The 19,606-nt window shown below is 37.2% G+C and overlaps 1 protein-coding gene and 1 long non-coding RNA gene across 3 annotated transcripts in view; one reads left to right on the plus strand and one right to left on the minus strand.

The window, feature by feature from the left end:
• ITGAV (integrin subunit alpha V) overlaps positions 1 to 14,171 on the plus strand; it is a 51,389-nt gene extending 37,218 nt beyond the window's left edge. For both annotated transcript variants that reach the window (XM_050899571.1, XM_050899572.1), the window contains 8 exons: positions 1,244 to 1,324; positions 2,363 to 2,468; positions 3,391 to 3,549; positions 4,983 to 5,096; positions 6,714 to 6,827; positions 6,922 to 7,029; positions 8,050 to 8,172; positions 8,548 to 14,171. In XM_050899571.1, the coding sequence (XP_050755528.1) occupies positions 1,244 to 1,324; positions 2,363 to 2,468; positions 3,391 to 3,549; positions 4,983 to 5,096; positions 6,714 to 6,827; positions 6,922 to 7,029; positions 8,050 to 8,172; positions 8,548 to 8,643 (901 nt within the window). In that variant the 3' untranslated portion in view covers positions 8,644 to 14,171. The remainder of the gene's footprint in view (positions 1 to 1,243; positions 1,325 to 2,362; positions 2,469 to 3,390; positions 3,550 to 4,982; positions 5,097 to 6,713; positions 6,828 to 6,921; positions 7,030 to 8,049; positions 8,173 to 8,547) is intronic.
• Positions 14,172 to 16,850: 2,679 nt separating this feature from the next.
• Positions 16,851 to 18,223, minus strand: LOC127018593 (uncharacterized). Its single transcript, XR_007766772.1, has 3 exons — positions 18,079 to 18,223; positions 17,818 to 17,970; positions 16,851 to 16,941 (listed from the first exon to the last, which is right to left on the minus strand). It is a non-coding gene; the product is annotated as an uncharacterized LOC127018593 (long non-coding RNA).
• Between the last annotated feature and the right edge of the window lie 1,383 nt (positions 18,224 to 19,606).

A 19,606-nucleotide genomic window follows, 5' to 3' on the forward strand; every position in this document is an offset into this window, starting at 1 on the left:
AGCATTAAATATCTCTTTGATCTCACATTTCTGTCTGTTCAATTTTTTTCCCTCTTCTCCATCAGCTAGTAAGCTGTGCCAGTGGCATGCGACTCCAGTTCTTCTTTGCAGAAAGTGATCTTTTCTGGGGCGTCTGTTGTCTTCCTTGGGCTAACAGCGGTCACTAACTATGTTTCACTGGGAGAAAAAACAGTCAGTGAGGTTGCTTAAGTCATGCTTCTCTTCTGATGGAAGAGTAAGGAAGTTCCTGTAACATTTTACACCTTTTATGGAAGGAATTTCCTTACATGACTTCTGAATGCAAGAACAGTGCAATTGAACATGGTAATCACAGTTCACAGTGACAGGCATTATCAAGGTATTATCTTGAAGAGGTTTCAAAGATCACATTAGTTGTCGTAAATTCACAAAGCTCGATTTCCGAAGCTGGCACACTTCCTAGCAGAACAACTCTAGTCTCTGAAAGAATGAGGTATTTACAGGTCAGGAGGAAAACACCGTTGCACGTATTTTTTGATTACAGCAGCAGTGAAGAATAATTAGAGGATTTAAGAAGGTCTTTCTAAAGGAAATTGGTTGGTTAGGTAGACAGAATAATCAGATGTGTCTAAGGAGATGAGGATTCTGTTCCTAGCTCCACTTTGAGGGGAATAGGAGTAGTCTCTGTATTTCTTTTTCTCTGTTTACAAAGAAAGTCCGAAGAAATTTTATGTATGAATGACTCTGTATGCCTTAATATCTGTCATCTCTTGGTGTATCTGAAGTGTAAGGATCGGATGTTAACTGTATTCATTTACTGGTTTAAACACTGTGAAGAGGGGTAGGCAAAAGTAGCCCTAGCATACTTTTCTGCCCTGGGACTAGTTTGACGCCAACAAGTCCCTGAGCAAAACAGATGTCCTAAAGTGGAACTTAAGGCTCTGCTAGCTATATAGTTGATGTTACCCCACACGCTGGCATTTGAATTTTCTTATATGTGGCAGCTAGGGAACAGAGTCAGCATTAGCTTTGTGTCCTTTATCGACTTTTCCCTGCTGAGGGACCTCCAAACTGCACTGAGGGTGGGACTGTCATGCATTTAAGTGAGAACTTGCTGGAATCTGCTCCTTAGTTTTTAGTAATTGTGGTTTCCTGCAGTGGCTCAGGAGTCATGTTATGATGTTACATACAATGATTTTAAGGTGGTTTTTTTTAAATACTTAGCTTATTTAATTTAAGAAATTAACTTTTATTTTCTCTGCAGTTCCAACCTGTATGACAATCTAAGTCCAGTAGCATTCTATCAGGCTGACCTTGCTATTTTAGCAGCTGTTGAAATTAGAGGGTAAGCATTGATACTCTTTTAATAAACGTCTTTCTCAAATGAGCTTTGCATGTTTGCTTCTTTATGTTCAATGAACTTTCTTTCAGGTCTGCATAAGTTTTCAGGAAGCCTTAGGGAATTTTTAATCATGAAGACAATATGGTTCTCTCTAGCCACCCTTTGGACTTTCAGATCTGAAATAATTCTAAATAATTACAAAATGAATTCCAAAAAGGAATGTTGTGCCTCTATTACTAGAGGGTTTTTTTAGAAGAAGAAAAAAAAATCGCCCCTCATTTTTGCAGTTGCACACATTTCTCCAGGTCACTTTCCTCCTCCACAAACTGACTGGAAACCCCTGAAACCTTTTCTAAAACCAAAGTTGAAAATCCTATTGAAGATAAATTTGCAATGCCCTCACCTTCTTCAGTCTTAAGCATAGTATTAATATTGTAATAATCCATTACCTCGGTTACTTCTGCTTACCAGAAATCTATACTTCACACCTAAAAGCTATACAATCCTCTTGCTTAGCCAGTTAACTCAGATTCCTGAGTCATAATTTTTAAAAATTTCCACTACATTCATTATTGTGATCTAATTTTGTTAATATCTGAGAGGTGGAGGGATGGCACAACTCAAAAGCATTATTGCTAGCTTCACTGTTTTCAGTGCATGCTGAATTATTCTTATGACTGTACTGATAAGTCTCTACATCATCAATATTTCTCGTTATCGAAGTATTTCACACTTTGTTTTTTTGGACGACATGTATGTATCTTAATTCTATTAATGGTTTACTAGATGTTGTAGGATGAATCCAAACTTTAGGACAGGAAAAAAAATGTTTCTAAATACAAGGTTCATCTTTTCATGTAGAGAAGAAAACTCAACATTTAATGTGCAAGCCACTCAACCTCTGTTCTTTCTGTTTTTATATACAGAGGATGAAGAATTGGAGATTGTATTTTAAGCATGTTGATTTTTTTGAGAGGTTCTAGAGAATTACATTTATTGTTTCATACTTCATAATAACGACTTGTTTGCTCCACCGTTTAGTGTGTCGTCTCCTGATCACATATTCCTTCCTATTGCAAATTGGCAGCCGAAGGAGAATCCGGAAACAGAAGATGATATTGGGCCTCTAGTTCAGCATATCTATGAGGTACGCAATTACTACTAATTTCAGCTACACAGTTCTGTGATAAATGAAATCTTTTGGTGTAGCTTTTCTCTGGATTAAATTATAATTTTTTTTTTTTCTCCATTTTGTTCTTGCATGGAAACAAAGATTTTATTTTTTTAATGCTGGGTCAATAATTGGTATCTGCAAGAAGGGTTAGAATGCCTGCAATTAGTGTAACAGGAGTAGCCAAATAGAAGAGGCTTATTTTTTACATCATTACATGTATTTTCTAGCTCTTTGAAATCTAGATAAAACATTTGAAGTAACTTGGACTCAGAAGATGACTCATGGCTGTAAATTATTCAGTATCCTCATTTGTATTCCAACTGTTCTGCATCATTATTGTAAAGTCTTTTGCCTTGAAAAATTTTAAGTGTTTAAAATTTCCTTAAAAGAATGATCACAGCTTTAATCTAGATTGTTTAATTAAACAAAACTTACTGAGAGCTGTGTGAATACGCATAGTTAAAGGCTGTTCTAGAACTTAAGAGCCCATTTATCTAACGAAACTTATGGGTGTATGTATCTGTGTTCAGAGTATCTTTGCTGAGACATGTACAGTGGCTGTGATTCATGCAACAGACTACAAAAAAACCCCCATTTTTTCAAGGAACAAAAATTACATTTCTTCACGGCAAAAACCCTAATGCCGTATAGCTTTTCTTCGAAGTAATTTTTATTCAAATTACAGAAGTAATTTTAAGTTTTGCCTGTTGGGGGACTGAAGTTTAGCTACCATTTTTAGGTAAAGTTGTTGATGCTATTGCCATAAGTTGTTGGGGGTAGGGCTAGCAGCAGTATCATTTATGGCTCAAATATTAAATAACAACTACATGCACATTAACAAAGAAGGCGGCATTGGGGTTTTTTTTACATCTGTCAACTTTATTGTCATAATCAGCTGAGAAACAATGGTCCAAGTGCATTCAGCAAGGTGATGATGACTCTGCAGTGGCCTTACAAATACAAAAACTACACACTGTTGTATATTGTTCAGTATGAAATTGATGGTCCCATGAACTGCACTTCTGATATGGAAATCAATCCATTGAAAATTAAGGTAAGCAGGACTTTCCTTTTGTTTGAGTGGAATGAAGTATGTTTGTTTGTTTTGGAAACACTCAAAATACCCAAATCCCTGAGAATATCTAACACTGTCTGAGTTAAGTTTTCATCTGTTGCTGAGGGACAAGACTGCACTGTGTGATAGTACTTGTCAATGTATATAGCAGTTGAAATAAAAGGTAGACAATAGATTGTCAACCCAAAGATAAATTTGTCTTGTTTCTTTTTGTTGTGGTTTTTGTTTTTTTTTTTTTTTCTTCAAGATGGTACTATATGCGTTCTAAGTCCAAAGCAATGGAATTATATTGAATGTGGTCGTGAACAAAAACATTCCAGATGCTTCTGGGCTGTTTATGTAAATTTTATGGGTTTTATTTCTGGGAAGAAAATAGCGCTATTTTTTCTATTACTAGCTTATTTATCTAGGCCTTCATCCAAATGCCACAGAGGTCAATAGGGGTGTTTCAGTGGGGCTTAAAAGTATGCTATCACTGCCAGCGAAACATGCAGTTTTCAGAGCACAGAGCAGAAGAAACTCCTTTTTCCTAGGTTGAACTAGACAAAGAAACACCAGATAAAAACCAGCAAGTTGGATTAAGAGTAGAGAGCTGAATTCTAAGACAATTTAGAACAAGTAGTAAAAATCACTATATTAGTTCTAGAAGAATTTAAGCAAACATATGTATAAAAAGTCTACAGGAAGATATTCAATGTATAGAACAACAAAGAATACTCATGTATCTTTGATAATCAGAAAGCAACTTTAGTGACTATATAAATACAAATTTCCTGGCCTTCTGCATACCATTTGTAATAATATATTTTTTACAACTGTCTTGTAAGTTTTCTCATATAAATTTGTGATGTAGAGGACAAGTAGCATGGCTCTGCCTAGTCCCATATGTAAATTTGCAATTTTACATTGGGAATTTCCAAGGGATTACTGAAATAATTTATTAAACCTACTGTATACTTTTTCAAGCCCCTCCTAAAAAAGTTTTTGTGTATGTCTGGACATGTGTACACATGTACAGTAGTATGTGGTACATTAGTACCATACTAGTGCTATTTTTTCAGAGTTAAAAACTGAAATGTTTAGGAAAAACCTTTAATAAAAGATTGCAAAATTGAATTATTTATTGCAGTCTAAGTATTTTTTTTTCTAGACATGAAAAGTTTTGAGTTGAAGAAGAATTAAGATACTCAAGGCTCTGTGTTAGTTCTTAGTAGAAATTTGCATCAGTGATCTAGAAAAGGCAGGAGTAACATTTTAATTACAGCTGTAGGTAAAGCCAGGTTCTGAAGAATAGCTAGGATAGAAAGAGAGAAACCTGATCAGTTATGTATTTTCTTGACCTTAACTTTGAAGTCTGCAAATATCTAAATGTAAGAATTATTTATTATTTGGGTTTCCTTGGTGTATCCTAGATTTCTGCTTCTAAAGATGATGATAAGAATGAAACACTTAGCAGGGAAGATAATCGTGATCATCGTATCAGTCGAAGAGATATAACTGCCATTGAAGGAGACGTGCATACTTTGGTAAGCTCTCAGCATTGATATGTTGATAATATTTTTGGGTTTTTTTAAATGAAGATGGAGATGAAAGCTCCATGAGATGAAGAATCATTTCAGAAAATCCATGTTCTGTATTTAAATGGTTAACAGACAAAAAAGTCATATGCTCTGGAGCTGTTTTGGTTTGGGCCCCCCCCGCCCCCCAATGTGCATCAGTTTTCCTCAGGGTAGTCAGCTAATGAGGCATATGCCTACGTTTTTGTGCTGTTATGTTTCAAGTCCTTAAAAACAAAGGTCAAGTTGGGCACTTCATTCAGTGTCAGTCTTCTATATTGTCCTGTTCTCTGAATTTGAAAATCAGTACTTCATAGGAGGAAGGCTGGTAAAATAGGGTAACTGAGAGGAAGCAGGCGAGTGCTGCAGTCATCATCTTTGCTACAAATTACAGTTGATTTCACAACACGTTTCCTAGCTGATCAGTGGACGTTCTGCGATCAGACACACGGAGGACCTGTCCTTTCTTAACACAATTGGAAATAATCTGTAATATGAAGTGAAAATATTACTGTATCACTGTCTTTGTAACTGCGGTTGCAGACATGAACCTATCCCTGCTTTGGGCAAGGCAAGCCAGGCAGGCAGCTGAGAGAAATGCTTGGGAGTTTAGGGGGGGACCAATGGGACTAAGGCAGTATAACCCTGATTCCAGAAATGTTTAGGCTTTGGAGAGGACAAAAAAAGGGGTGAGCAAAGAAAGTGAAAATAGGAATTAACTTCTTATTTTATGGTGAGAAAAGTTACTTTATTTTTTTAGATATAAGCTACAAATATTCTTCATTATCTATAAATGCAGTTCTAAAGTTTGGGTTTTTGTGGGGTTTTGTTTGTTTGGTTTGGTTTGTTTTTAAAGGGCTTGGTTTTTGCCAGATCTTCCCAATGACTTAGCAGGATTTCACCTCAGAGACTAATATCCAGTATTCATAATAATTTCACTGAATTGCATTTACACTGGCAGATGTACCCACACTGTACAATGCTTTTATCTATAGTACAGCTAAAATCACAATTATAAAATGAAGCCTTGTTTTGCTCTGCTTTCTTCTTGAAATACTGATGGTTTAGCATCAATATTATCTGATGGATTTTAATGGAAATGTGGTTGAGAAAGGCCAGTTAAACTTCTGTAGTCCTAAGTATGGCTTATAGATAAGGTCAGTCAGTCAAGTTTGAAGACTTTCACTGAATGCAACAAAGCATTTTGTTGGCACCAAGTGCAGTTAATTGCCATGAGTTTTCCTATCAAAAAACATGTGGAGGATGGCAATGTGAATTGACCAGAAACCACCCCCCCACCCTCTGACATTTTTTCCTGCGTATGTAGATAAAGTACATACCTTAAAGCTACTGCCAGCTGTTTCACCTTTGGGATCCAAGTGGCTCCCATAATATTTTTCTGAATGCAAACTTATAGGACACTATAAGTAATTACTCAATATTGGGTGTTATTTAATATATTTGAATAGTTTATGGTGCTTTGCCAGGAAAAGAGGACAATAAAGCATGTGTATGGGTAAAGTAATGCCATTAACAACTCTTCAAATATTTTCATATTTGGAATATCCTTCCTATTTTTATATGCAGGGCTGTGGAACTGCTGATTGTTTAAAGATAGTCTGTCAAGTTGGCCACCTGGAAAGAGGAAAGAGTGCAATATTGTATTTAAAATCACGCCTTTGGACCCAAACTTTCATGAATGTGAGTGACTGTGAATATTCTGTCCCTGCTTCTGAAAGATAAAAAGTGATTTTTGTATCCACATGCAATACTGATTTTGTTTTTTCTTACACAGAAAGAAAATCAGAATCACTCCTATTCTCTCAAATCATCTGCTTCTTTCAATGTTATAGAGTTCCCTTATAAGAACCTTTCCTTTGAAGATATCCACAATTCTACAGTAGTAAGTCATTTACATCCAGCTTGAGTTACCGTACATAATTACTTCAAAATTAATACAAAACCAATGATTGTTGGGTAGCTTTTTTGTGGCTTGGTATAACTGTAATTTTATCAAATATTTGATTCATATATTAATTTCAGTTATACACATACAATTGAGGGTAAAACAAAAATTTTTGTCCTAAAGCTAGAGTTAACAATATTTGTAGCTTTAAAGACTTAACTGAAAATGACAAAAAATTATGGTGAACAGTCCTAATGTTCTTGTTAATGCCATTGTTGTTAGAGAAATATTTTACTTGAAAATTGTCTTCTACTGTAGTAGCACTTAGAGCTTGAATAATGGACCTTTATTATATTATATGAAGTACTATGTGTATGTAGAACAAAAAGACCATCTGTGCCCTAGAGGGTTTCAAAGAGAAAGGACACAGGGTGCAAACAGAAAGTAAGATATAGGCCATTTATTTGGGCTGCCAAATTAGAAGTTTTTGGTAGGCACTATAGCATAAAAGATCTTAAGAAAGGGGTTGAAAAGGATTGGGATTGATTTATTTTTGAAAATGGTTTCTAATGCCTATTATTAACTGTTTTTTCTCTCCTAAGCCTTGTGGAGTTGATTTTTGTTTCAAGGAATACTGCCTTTTAAGAAAAAAGGAAAAGCCCTGAATTATTTTTCTCTAGTTCCCAAGTATTTCCAGATTCCTATAGTTTTACTGAAAATCATCAAGCATGTTGCCATGGTATCACTGATTGCAAAAAATGAAAACCAAACAAAAAAACCAAACAAAACCCCCACTCCCCTCTTTTTATTTAATTTTAAAATCCTATTAAATATGGGTCAGTGAAGACTTTATATCACTATTAATCTATAGCTGTTTACTCACATTGGAGAGAAAAAGTAATTTATGCTGGATTATTTTCAACACTATAGAATAAAGATATATAAGACTTAAACTGCATGAATGAACTCAGCATGTCACTGCTGTGCAAAGTGTGATTTATTGTGTTTTTCTATTAGGTTACTACAAATATTACATGGGGCATTCAACCACAGCCTATGCCTGTGCCAGTGTGGGTTATAATTTTGGCTGTCCTAGCAGGATTATTGCTCTTGGCTGTTCTAGTGTTCGTTATGTACAGGGTAAGTACTATATTTGGTTTTTTGTATTGTTTTCTTTTCCCTTCTAGTGATGTATTACTTAAAATAGTACCAGAAGCTTGGAGAAATATCTTGGTCCCCTAATCATCTGAATCAGTTAAGTTTTTGGATAACTGTAAAAACTTTTCAGCTTTGTCAGGAAGAAGATGAATAAAAGAGGATGTCTGTGATTGTGCTGAATTACTCAGTTTTTCAGCTGATATTTATTGGCTTTGGACGTCAAAAATAAGGAAAAAGAGAGTAGGAAGGGAAAAAAATCAAATAACTAATCAGTTAAGATCTGATCAAGAAAGAAGGAGAAAGGATGTATGTATCGTTTGAAAATCACAATGCAATTTATTGTTCTCTGAATCACAGATGGGCTTTTTCAAACGTGTGAGACCACCTCAGGAAGAACAAGAGAGAGAACAACTGCAACCACATGAGAATGGGGAAGGAACATCAGAAGCTTAAGCAGAGTTTTATCTGTAAGACATTCTGGAATTTTAAAATGCCTACATCTTGGTTACGAATATTGGTTTCCCCCTTAAGGAAAAAACACTCATGACTGCAAAGCTGCTGGTCTTGGAAGGTATCAGCATGTACAAAATAAGAGCAATATATTTAAATCCTCCTTTTTGTATTAATTATGTTCATATAGGTGACTAATGCATCTGCACTGATTTGAGTGTGAAAAAAATTAAGTAATATGTAGTGTTACGATTTTGCTTATTGGGATGTAGGAGACATCTTTTTTGATTCACGGACCAACTTTACATGAATTACTACACAGATTCTCCATTTGCTCTTGAAGCCAACAGCTTCCATAGATACTTTCTGGATTACACGTTTAGTTTTGATTGATTTTTGTTGGAGTACACTACATTTCATTTCCTAGCTCTTGAAAGCTAGTTGCACAAAAAAATGAACATAGCTTGTTTTACAAAACTGAAGAATATTCTTTGACCCATTAACTCTGCTGATGATTTTCCTCCTGCTCAAAAAATACGAGAGAGATTATTCAGTGGAATCATGCACATCTGATACCTATTCTGCATGCCTGTTCCCCTTCCTGCTCAGTCATCTGTCTTGTGGTTTCCCCCTAGACTTTACAAATATTTGTTCTCCAGGTCCTAGGTCTCTTACTGTAGGGACTGAGCATACAGAAACAGAAGTGAGCGGTAGAAAGCTGGGGATGATGTACTTTCTATGGGACCTAGTGAAAAGATTCAGGGCAAGATCCAGACACTCTGCTGTGTGTTTCCACAGAGCAGGATCCAGGTGTTCCACAGAATTCTTGGCAGCATGGATCCATTCAGGTACTGCCAGGGACAAGATGTTGGACTGTGGCTGCCAACAGACATGTCTGATGAGAAAACCCATAGACTTTACGTTCACAAGTCAAACCTCCACAGGGTTTGAAGTCTGTACATCACTCAGGTTGAATTTCAGCTTCTGGCAAAACAATGGAGGGAATACTTTGTGACAGGTTACCTGATGCACTGTAAGGAAGCTGTTGTTAAATCTCAGATTCTGTGGTTGACCATGTCCAAGTGCAGGATGGAGTAATATAGGGACTGTTTAAACTAGATGATCTGCCAGCCAAATGTATCTAGATTACATCAGTACTTTAGCCACACTCACGCCTGTCTTGCCACCTGCCCTGAGAGAACAGTGAGCTTGTCAAATGAAGCAGAGTATAGCTGGCAATGCGAAAGGGTTTGAAAAGAGAAGGTTGATTTGGCTTGTTTCGTTTCATTGTTTCATTCATTGTACATTTCATTGCACAAAAGACATTTCACTGCACAAGACATTTCATTATGTTCGATACATTTCATTACCAGAAAAGACACTAAATATTTTGTTTCATTGTTGTTTTTTAAACATACCAGAAGTTCAGTGGTTTAAAGCCATGAGTTTACGTCATTCTTAGCTTATTTCCCTCAGCATTGGTGTGGTAAAACGAAGCTGCTTATACTTAGGAGAGAACACAAAAACATTGTCTATATGCATTTCAGTAGACATGTAACTGCAGATCAGGAGGTTGTTTGGCTTGCAACCATGCGTAGCTGTGTTGCACAAATCTTAAGAGTGGATGTACTTAAACTATTACAAAGGTGCCTTATATGAGATTTGTTTATTCTCTATTCCAAAAAGGGAATAAATTACATTATAAACTCCCTGTATGCAGCCACATACAGAAAGGAAGACTTCTACTGTAATTATACCAGTGAGATTTCTATGTAGAAGACAAGGTCTTAAAAGGACAAAAACTCTGGTTTGGTTTGGTTTTGTATCTTGGGGTTTTTGTTCAAAGCTGCATCTCCCCCACAAATACTGCAATGCCCAGTAAACCCAGAATTATCTGAAATCAACAGTTTGATTCAACTCTCATTTCTGCGTCCTTTCTGAGATTTAAAATCCACAAATGGCTTTTGTTAAGTGCATTCTTACTCACTGAACCGTGATGGCATTTGAGTCATTAAGAGAGACATCATAAGGTCTGTGGGGGCCAGTATGTATATCGGATATAGGCTTGCATATTTATCCATTTACATGTTTTTGTTTTAGACAATTTGTTTAGAAATAATCAGTTTATATGAGAGGGTATAGGGCATAATTCAGTTTTCACTGAATTTTCAAGGTCTTCAGTGTGGCCAATGTTTTATTTTTGTCTTTACTTCTAGTATTGTTACTAGTAATATAGTAAAGAATTAGGAGTCAGGCTTTGATCCTGGCCTCAAAATGTGACTTTTATAAAACACAATTTCAGTTACTTACATAGGCTTCTAGTTCACACAGTTTGTCAACTGATTATCTATATGCAAGGAGATTGTTTTTACCCAGTCTTAATCTCAGTAGGTTAAGAGGTTTAAGAGACTGTCAGACAGATTATAGCTCTAATTCTTACATGTGTGCTTTCATTACATGTACACACCGTGTTGACTTGAAATTTATTAGACTACTTGCATGTCTAGGCATTATAAGGAGATGAAAATAAAAAAAAGAAGGCACGATCAAGGTCTCTTCAGCTCACATGAAAGGGATACTGTAGCGTTATTAATATCAGTGCTAACTGCATCTTAATTTTACTGTGGCAACTGGAAACACTTATTTTGCTGATTTTCAGGATAAAAAGGTACATTTTATTGGTAGAACTACTGAAGTTATGGAAAGTTTCTTCCATTTATTGAAATTACATAAAGTAAGACTTATTTAAGTGATTTTTATTTTCTTGCATTCTACTGGAGAATAAAAGCAAATAGTTGCTTCTCTCATGTCCACTGATTTCCAGTTTGGTTAAAAAAACCCCAGTAGCATATGTAAATGGAGTACACAGGTTACTTAGTGAACATAGATTTAACACCCCAGATTCAGTTTAAAGTTACATTTGTGTTTCAGGATTCTGAACAGGATGTTTTCCTGAATGGGGGTGCAGGAAACATTTGATATCACATTCTAGATTCAGCAATAAGATTACAGACTATATATGTACTTGTGTCAGTATAAATTTCATACTGACTTACAGGCACTGATGTATTCTTATAGCAAATATTGTAGAATGATGTTACAACTTTTAAAGAAACTTCATAAAAAATGTATTTTGGAATGAAATTAATGCCCTTGAGTCAAAATTGATGTGCATAAGATGCATACTACAAGCATTAAAACAATACAAGTACAGGAACAGAGCATTAGTCCTCTTTTGAGAGTTATGTTGCAGAAGCATATTTTTTATGAAAATAAAATCAACAGCTATGTAATTATTTAGACAATGAAAACATTTTAAAAGAGCTATATCTTTTATAATGAAATAGGAAATTCTGTAAGTACTCCAGTTTGCAATTATTGCAGCATCTCATGATCAATATTAAAAAGTGATTTGTATTACAAAATGCATATTATCTATTACTATATTTGACAATATTTAGAAAACGTCAAGCAAGGAACCTAATTTATAGGTTTACATTTCTTTCAAGAAACTACCAAATTGTGGAGATAGCTTTTGTTTAAGCATGACTGCAAAGTCAAATATGGGATACATTTATCAACATAAGTTGAAATCTTTGAGGAAATGTTTGCAGATATCAGTATCAAGTTTATAATTTTATTTGTCCCATTTTCTGTTTTAATTTTTGATTTACACGTTGATCTTTGAGTCACATAATGCTTGTGGAAACTTTAAGAAACTTTATTATATATGCTCTTTCTTTATAAAACATTTATTCCAAGCAAAGATTTTTAATATTTAGTTGTTTCTAAACTTGTGTCCATGCTTAAATAGTCTTTAAGGTAAACTCACGGGTATTTTGAAAATATTTCAGTTATAATCAGCGTGTTCTTGGTGATTTGAAGGATTCATGTTGCACTTAGATTTTTGCAACATGCGGATTTGCGGTTAGTTACCCTGGCATAGGCCCTGTAGTATTTTTTCCTACACCCTCACAAATAGTCACAGAGCAGCAGTACCCTGGTGAAAATCCAGTCAGTTTTTGTCTTCGGTCCAGACTAAGACCTATTCCACAGTCTAATGAAGTCACAGGAAACCTGACATTCATTGCAACTGGCTTTGAACGTGACCCTTTGTGTTCAATGCTACTGGCTGTTAATGGGAAAAAAAAAAATAAATAGGATTTCATAAAAGGAAAGTGGAAATCCAAAAAATAAAAAGGTGGTGGCAGACCACAGATGAGCCTTACAGCAAAGAGATGATTTTGTTTGTTTGTTTGTCTGTTTCTGAGATGGGAAGAACGCATTAGTTCTCTGTTGGCAGTGGCCTCCTATAACAAACAAATCCCACAGTTTGGATTGTGATTATATGCTGAGCTCTAATAACTCTCATTGACTTGAGTGGGATCTGAACTCTTTGGTACTGAATCTCTAGCTTCTAATTCCCAAGTGCAATATAACGTGATCAGATCTAGTTCACTGCCAAGTCGTCTGTTTATTTTTGTTTGCCTAAGAAGGGATGTAGCATTTGTTGACTTGCAGCGGTCAATATTTTTAAAGACATTAATGGAACCAGTGTGTTAAATTGAGGTGATAAATGAATGGTATAGAAAGCTTTTCATCACCCACATTGGGTGAAACATGATGTATATTCTAAAGTGTATCCATTACTAACTCTTGAGTTATTGAGAATTGGTACAATATTCTTTAAGTCCACTGTGGAAAATTTGACTAGAGACTATACAATAATGGGTTTGAGTCTGTAGTGCTACTACTGTTTCATGTGATTATGGTATTTAGTATTTCGGTCTATTTTTTTCCAGTGTGTAGAATTTTAATGTAACACAGGAAGTCTAACCTTTCATGCAATGACCTTCTCCAAATACACTGCATTAAGGTTGAATAACTTGACCCTTGGCTTTTGCAAAGTAAATGAAGACTTAATGTAGCATTTGAATGTTCAAAAAACTTTTACAGGTTTAGGTGGCCCTTTCTAGTCCATGAAGGAAACCTGTATTTGCTATGATACAAATATGTTGAAAATGTAACATTTTATTTCTTCGTAACAGAATTTTTTTGCCTTTTTTGTTTTTGCTTGGGCATTAAATCAGTAGAGCATTGTTTGCACAAGCAGAAAATTAACATACTAACGAGAGTGCTACATTTTGGGTTTCTTAGTCATGTAGTAAATACTTGTAACAAATGGGAATATTTTCAGTAATGAGAAACTTGTTGCAAAGGTCTTCGGTACATTTAAGGAGAGCAATATACATTTGAAGTCACCTTATTTTTATTAAATTATAAATCTTGCAAAAAAAGTGGGTATTGTGGCACAGTAATTTTGTACTGATAGCAAATATATAGCTGTTAAGCTATGGTTTTCTTTTCAACTCATTCTTTTCATCCTAATTCAAATTTGATTGATTTTATTAGGTTGTATTTTTATACATATATATACACAATTTCAAAATATTATGATTGGATAAACTGAAAAATGTAAGTATTGAGTTGATTCTGATATTTAGAATTTTGGAATAAAATACCTCTTAATTAACAGGAATTCTGTTTGTTTTTTTTATCCTAGACGTATTTTTTAAAATGCATTTAATTCACCTGAAAATATTTCATAGTATATGTTTGTAATCCACAGTTATCTACTGAATACAAAAAGGTCACATTTACACAACTTCTACATTCTCGGCTAAAGTGGCACATATTAACCTTGAGTCAAAAGATTTTGTAATTCCAAGCAAGAAAGAGGATCTAGTCACAAATTACATTCTGTCACCAGAAAACTGATGTCCTACAAAAATTTTTGTATACCAAAAATAAGTATTTCAGATTTTATAGCTTTCACATCACTGTAGAAAATGGTGAATTATTGTCCTTTGGTTAGGAAAATTCTCAGAGAGGTGGCGTTTCTTTTCTTGTTGTATTATTAGACTAATTTTATCTTAGTATTACATTCTTTCTGATTAACAATCATAGTCATCTTTGTGAGTGGGGTGACAGTAAATATTTTGTGTCACAATAAGGGCATACATGTTTATTTTACACTGGTAGAACACTTATTTAGAAATAAATGTTGGTGCTTGTGAACCCTTTAGAAAAACTCCAAACTAGTGAGTTCCCTGGATTGCTAGTAGAGAATTTGTTAACCTAAAGAAAATAATAAAAAAAGGACACTGAAAAGATGAAAAAATGGTATTTGTTTTAATTAACAGCTTCCAGTGACTTCACAATAGCTACACCTAATGTGCATAAGAAACATCACAGTAGTAGTCAAAACATGACCCTTACCATTTGTTCAATACACACTGCAGCCGACACAGGCCTAGTTTTTAAGATACCTTCAGTTAGTTATCAGCAGTGATCATGCATCTGCGTAGCAGTTCCAAATTAATGCATTATTGAGAAATTAGTGACAACAGCTGTCTCATTACAGCAACAAGGCAACAGAGTGGTTTTTCAAATTCCCATCTTATGCCATAACCACCTTAAACAAAGTGATGGTCCATGTCTTGAGGTCATTTACAGCAACACAACTCCACTGCCTCTACTTGAGTTATGCTGCTTTACATTGTCTAGGTTTCTGACTCTTTGCATACAGGTATGATATTTTATTGTATGCTTTTATCATTAGTGAGTTTGTAAATTAATTACTAATACATTAATACTTTATTACATTAGTACATTAATATATTTTTAAATTGCCAGTTCAAGTAATTTTAAGAACATGGTGAAAAATTGAAAAGACTGCCTTTTTTTTAAAAAAGTATTTGTATGAACATCTCATCAATATATTGTCTCATATACATAAAGAATTAGGGTTAGTGCTGTCAGCAGCCCGTTTTCTCACAAGGTATTCCACAATCAGTCTGGTTTACTGCATCTTTCTGATAAACCTTCTAAAAGTTTGGTGCTGAATCATTACCTCTCTTGACAGACATACAGGACATGCTAAGACTAAGCTTGCAGGACACAAATGCACGACACAGACCTTCCAAATGCGAGAAGCAAAAAAACCCCAGACAGTAAAATACCACATTACTAGTCTTTACAATTTCACATGCAGACCACGTCTGTGTGTTATTGTTTTTCAGAGAGTTTTGCAGAATCTATCTACATTTACATTTCTGTGTCATTTGTGTACAGGCTTTTCAGTCCCTGACAAAATATCAGATGCCATGCTACATCCCTTCAGTGGTTGATGACGATGTTTGTAATTTGTTTAAAGTTTGAAGAGTGTGTGAGCAACCTTTAAAGATTGCAGGAGTTACTGCTGGATGCATTCCTCAAGTAAATATTCAGGGAGTTGAAATAAATTACTTACGATCAGTTTTCATCTCTTTTCAAAGAAAATTTGGCTAAGAAAACAATCTTGATTATAATTTTTTTTTTTTTCTGAAATGGGTGTTATTGTGTACTCTAATCCCTTCTCAGTATTTTATCTAAATGCAGTACAAACAATAAATTTCCACACACGTTATTCCCCTTTTGGAGCCATTTTCAATAAAACTTTTATCACACATTTAACAATTTGTTTCAGAACTTTATAAATGAATAATTGTGCATATTTACATCATCAACATCAATTTAAAACGTTGCAGCTGCCAAACTGGCTCAACTATTCCTCCCCAAATAAACTTAAAAGCCCAAGTCTTCAAACATTTGGAAATGAACATGTATGTGATCCACACTTTCTCAATACCACATACTCATTCATCAGACAAATTCATTAACAAAGGAAGCAAATTGCTCAAAGCATTAGCTACCTTTCTGTAGACCCCTTTCTTCCACCTGAGAACACGCAATGTTGCAGGGATTCCAAAATGAATTCAACTCTAACAGAGGCTGTGCAGAAGCAGCCTCTTTTTCTTTGCAGTGCCCAGATAAAGGCTGAAATACGAAGCTGGGTGAGAGGATGTTAAGTAGGCAAGCAGGCACTGAACAAATGTTTTCTAAACAAAAGAGAGAATCTCTCCTCCTTGTGAGCTGTGAGCTGCTGGAGGAAAGTTCCACATCAAGTAAATTATTGTTTTATTTGTCTGGGTTTTGTGCTCTTTTGCTTACTTAAAAGAAAGGTCCTGTCAAATGAAATAAAGTTTTCATGGCACGGGATTTTTTTGGTGCTAATGAAGAAAAGGGAGACTGACATACTCAAACTATTCTAAAGAAAAGTATTGAAGAGTACCTGCTGAGGAGGATGTACATTTCCCACTGCAGCATTACTCTGCAGGTAGTGATCGTTCATAATGCACGAGTGGGTGAAGTCAGTCCATTCTTCGGCAGTCCCAAAAGGTGCCAACAACCTATCAGCAACTGCAATAAAAGTAAATTGTATTTTCTATGCCAATCCCAAGTCTATTTGAATTCATTGTTAATGGCAATGAATTAATTACATTGTACTGTATAGAATGACATTAAATAATACAGAAAAATATATTAGATTTTCTTTAGATTTTTTAAGAGATCTAAAGAAAATATGCCCTGTAACCTGGCAGTTCCTCCTTTCAGTATGGGAAAATTTCTACTCCTCTGTAATTCGTAACGCTATTCCCCTCCTTTTTCCCCTGCATTAAAGAAATTTTCTGAGATCTGAAAACTTACAGAATTTGGCCTAATATGTCATTATATCTAAAATAAAGATTTTTATTTGGCTAATCTTTATTTTATTAAAAGGCAAATAAAGTGATTTTATACTTTTCAAAGAAATTTATATTCACTGCTCAAACATACATTGAAAATGTAGTATCATCCAGTTCTGAATGTCCTTACACTGAATGTTTGCCTCACTGAAATCGTGGCATGGGCACACTCACCAACACTAGCGTGAAATTCACTGTGAGGTGGCCCCAATATTTGTTTAGCTCTCAGCCATGCAGATGGCTGCATGCTGTGGGTGAGTTTCATTTGTCCAGATGTGCTGCCTTTGCTCAGGTGTAGCAGTCTTACCTGCTGTGAACAACTGCAGTAATTTTTCCGTGATCCCACCCTAGGTTGTGTCTATACATGCATTCCAATTTTACCTATGTTAATGTGTATCCTTAATTCTAAAAAATGTGTAATGTTTGTTATCAGCACCGTTAATGTGAATAAACACGTAAATAAGGCAAAGACATGCCTGTGTGTATAAACAAAGCTTTAGGAGATACTACTAATATAGTTACGATGATTGCCACAATGACTGCCACTTACCAGCGCCTGAGTGAAGGCGATTTTCGAGTTGACACAAGGCAATCTTAAGTGTCTGCCCCGTAACATGACACGCTGCACAGGGGTTGTCAAATGCGCTTTAATAGGCTCGGCAACAAGCGTTAGAATTGATTTAAATGCTGCCCGTTCGGAGGGCTGAAAGAAAGCGAACACGGCGCGGTTTAATTTCCTCGGTAACTCAGTTTAAGGCCGCAGCACCGGCAGGCCCCGCGCCCTCCCCTCACCGGCCTGGCTCTCCCTCACCTCTGCCAGACGGCCGGCCGCGGGGCGCGCGGCACACCTCAACCGTCACCGTCAGACGTTAGCGGCGAAGGTCCTTAGGAAAGCAGTTAGCCCGCACCTACACCCCCTCCGCAGGGCCTCGAGGCCGGACCACAGGTGACGGGAATCCCCCGCCGGGGTGTTCGCTCACCGCCACGGACGGCGGGCCGCCCCAGGGCCCTCCCGCTACCCCCGGCCCGGCCCGCGCCTCAGCGAGACCGTGGCCCCGCCCGGCACTCAGGGCCCGCCCCCGTCACGTGCGGAGGGCGGGGCGGGCGAACGGCTGGCCGGGAGGCTGTTGCCGCGCGTGGGGGCGGCCGCTCGCCGCCTCAGTCCCGGCGCCACCGGAGCCGGTGGTCTTGGCTTCCCGCCCGCAATATGTCTCCGCTGCCCTCGGGCTGCTCGCCATGCCGGGGATCTGCGGGCGCCTCTCCTCCCTGCTCCTGGGGCTGGCGGCCGCGATGCTGCTTCTGCTGCTGCTGATGGGGCGGCCGCCTCCCGTCGACGCCGCAGCCGCCGCCACCCACCCGCAGCAGCAGCGGGCGGCGCTGCCGGGGGGCGCCCCCGCCGCCGCGGCGGCCTCAGGTACCGATCTCCCCCTCTTCCGCCGCCGGGCAGAGACTCCTATTTCCCGCCTTCCCTGTGGAGATTTCTCCTCTCTCCTCCCTGGGGCCGCACCGTCGGGGCCCCCCTCAGCCCCGCCGCGTCCCTCTCCTCCCGGGGTGGGGGGTCGGCGTCCTCCTCGGCTTCTCTCCGCCGGGCTGCAGAGGGGCGCGTCGGTTGAACCCGGTGCTGCGTTGTCGCTGCTAGTCTGTGAAACCAGGGTGTTGTGCTCCCGTGCGAGGGACGGGCGGCATTCCCGAAGAAAAAAAAAAAAAAAAGCCTCTGCGTTTTTAATGAAGCAGGTAGCGGAGCCGTGGCGGCTGCTACGGGGCGAGCAGGATCCATCTTTAATATCACAAGATCTGTATGCAGCTGCTGTAGCGTGTCACTGGCGTGGTGAAAAATACAACCCGGTAATCGTGTAGCCTGTTTCTGACCTAGCTGGAGATGCTCCCTCAAGTGCCAGGCAAATGGTCTCGGGGGAAGCGTGGCTCTATGAATTCCTATTTGCTGGCAGGAGTCGCCAGAGCAAGATATGTGTATATATAGAATATAAAAATATATATAATATACATATATTTATTTCTATATATATTTATATCAATATAAAAATAAATAAAAAACAGCTGGTACATGTGCAAGTGTCTTAAACCTATCAGATGAGTGATGGGGCTGATGAGCTCATTAGTTTTTGCATCTCCTCTGCAGAATGAGGAAATACGTCGTTTATCCAACAGCTGAGAGTATGAAAATAATGTGCGTATTTCAGTATTAGGCCTTGGTATTACAGTCAAATGTGTGAAGTTACCGCTTTGCAGAACTGGGGCAAGTGATAAGGTGTTTGTTCTATCATTTAGTTTAAAAAATATGTGTATATTCTGAAGTCTTAGTGGCTTAAATTGGGATA

Source organism: Gymnogyps californianus, chromosome 7, assembly GCF_018139145.2.
Source record: "Gymnogyps californianus isolate 813 chromosome 7, ASM1813914v2, whole genome shotgun sequence".
Lineage (NCBI taxonomy): Eukaryota > Metazoa > Chordata > Aves > Accipitriformes > Cathartidae > Gymnogyps > Gymnogyps californianus.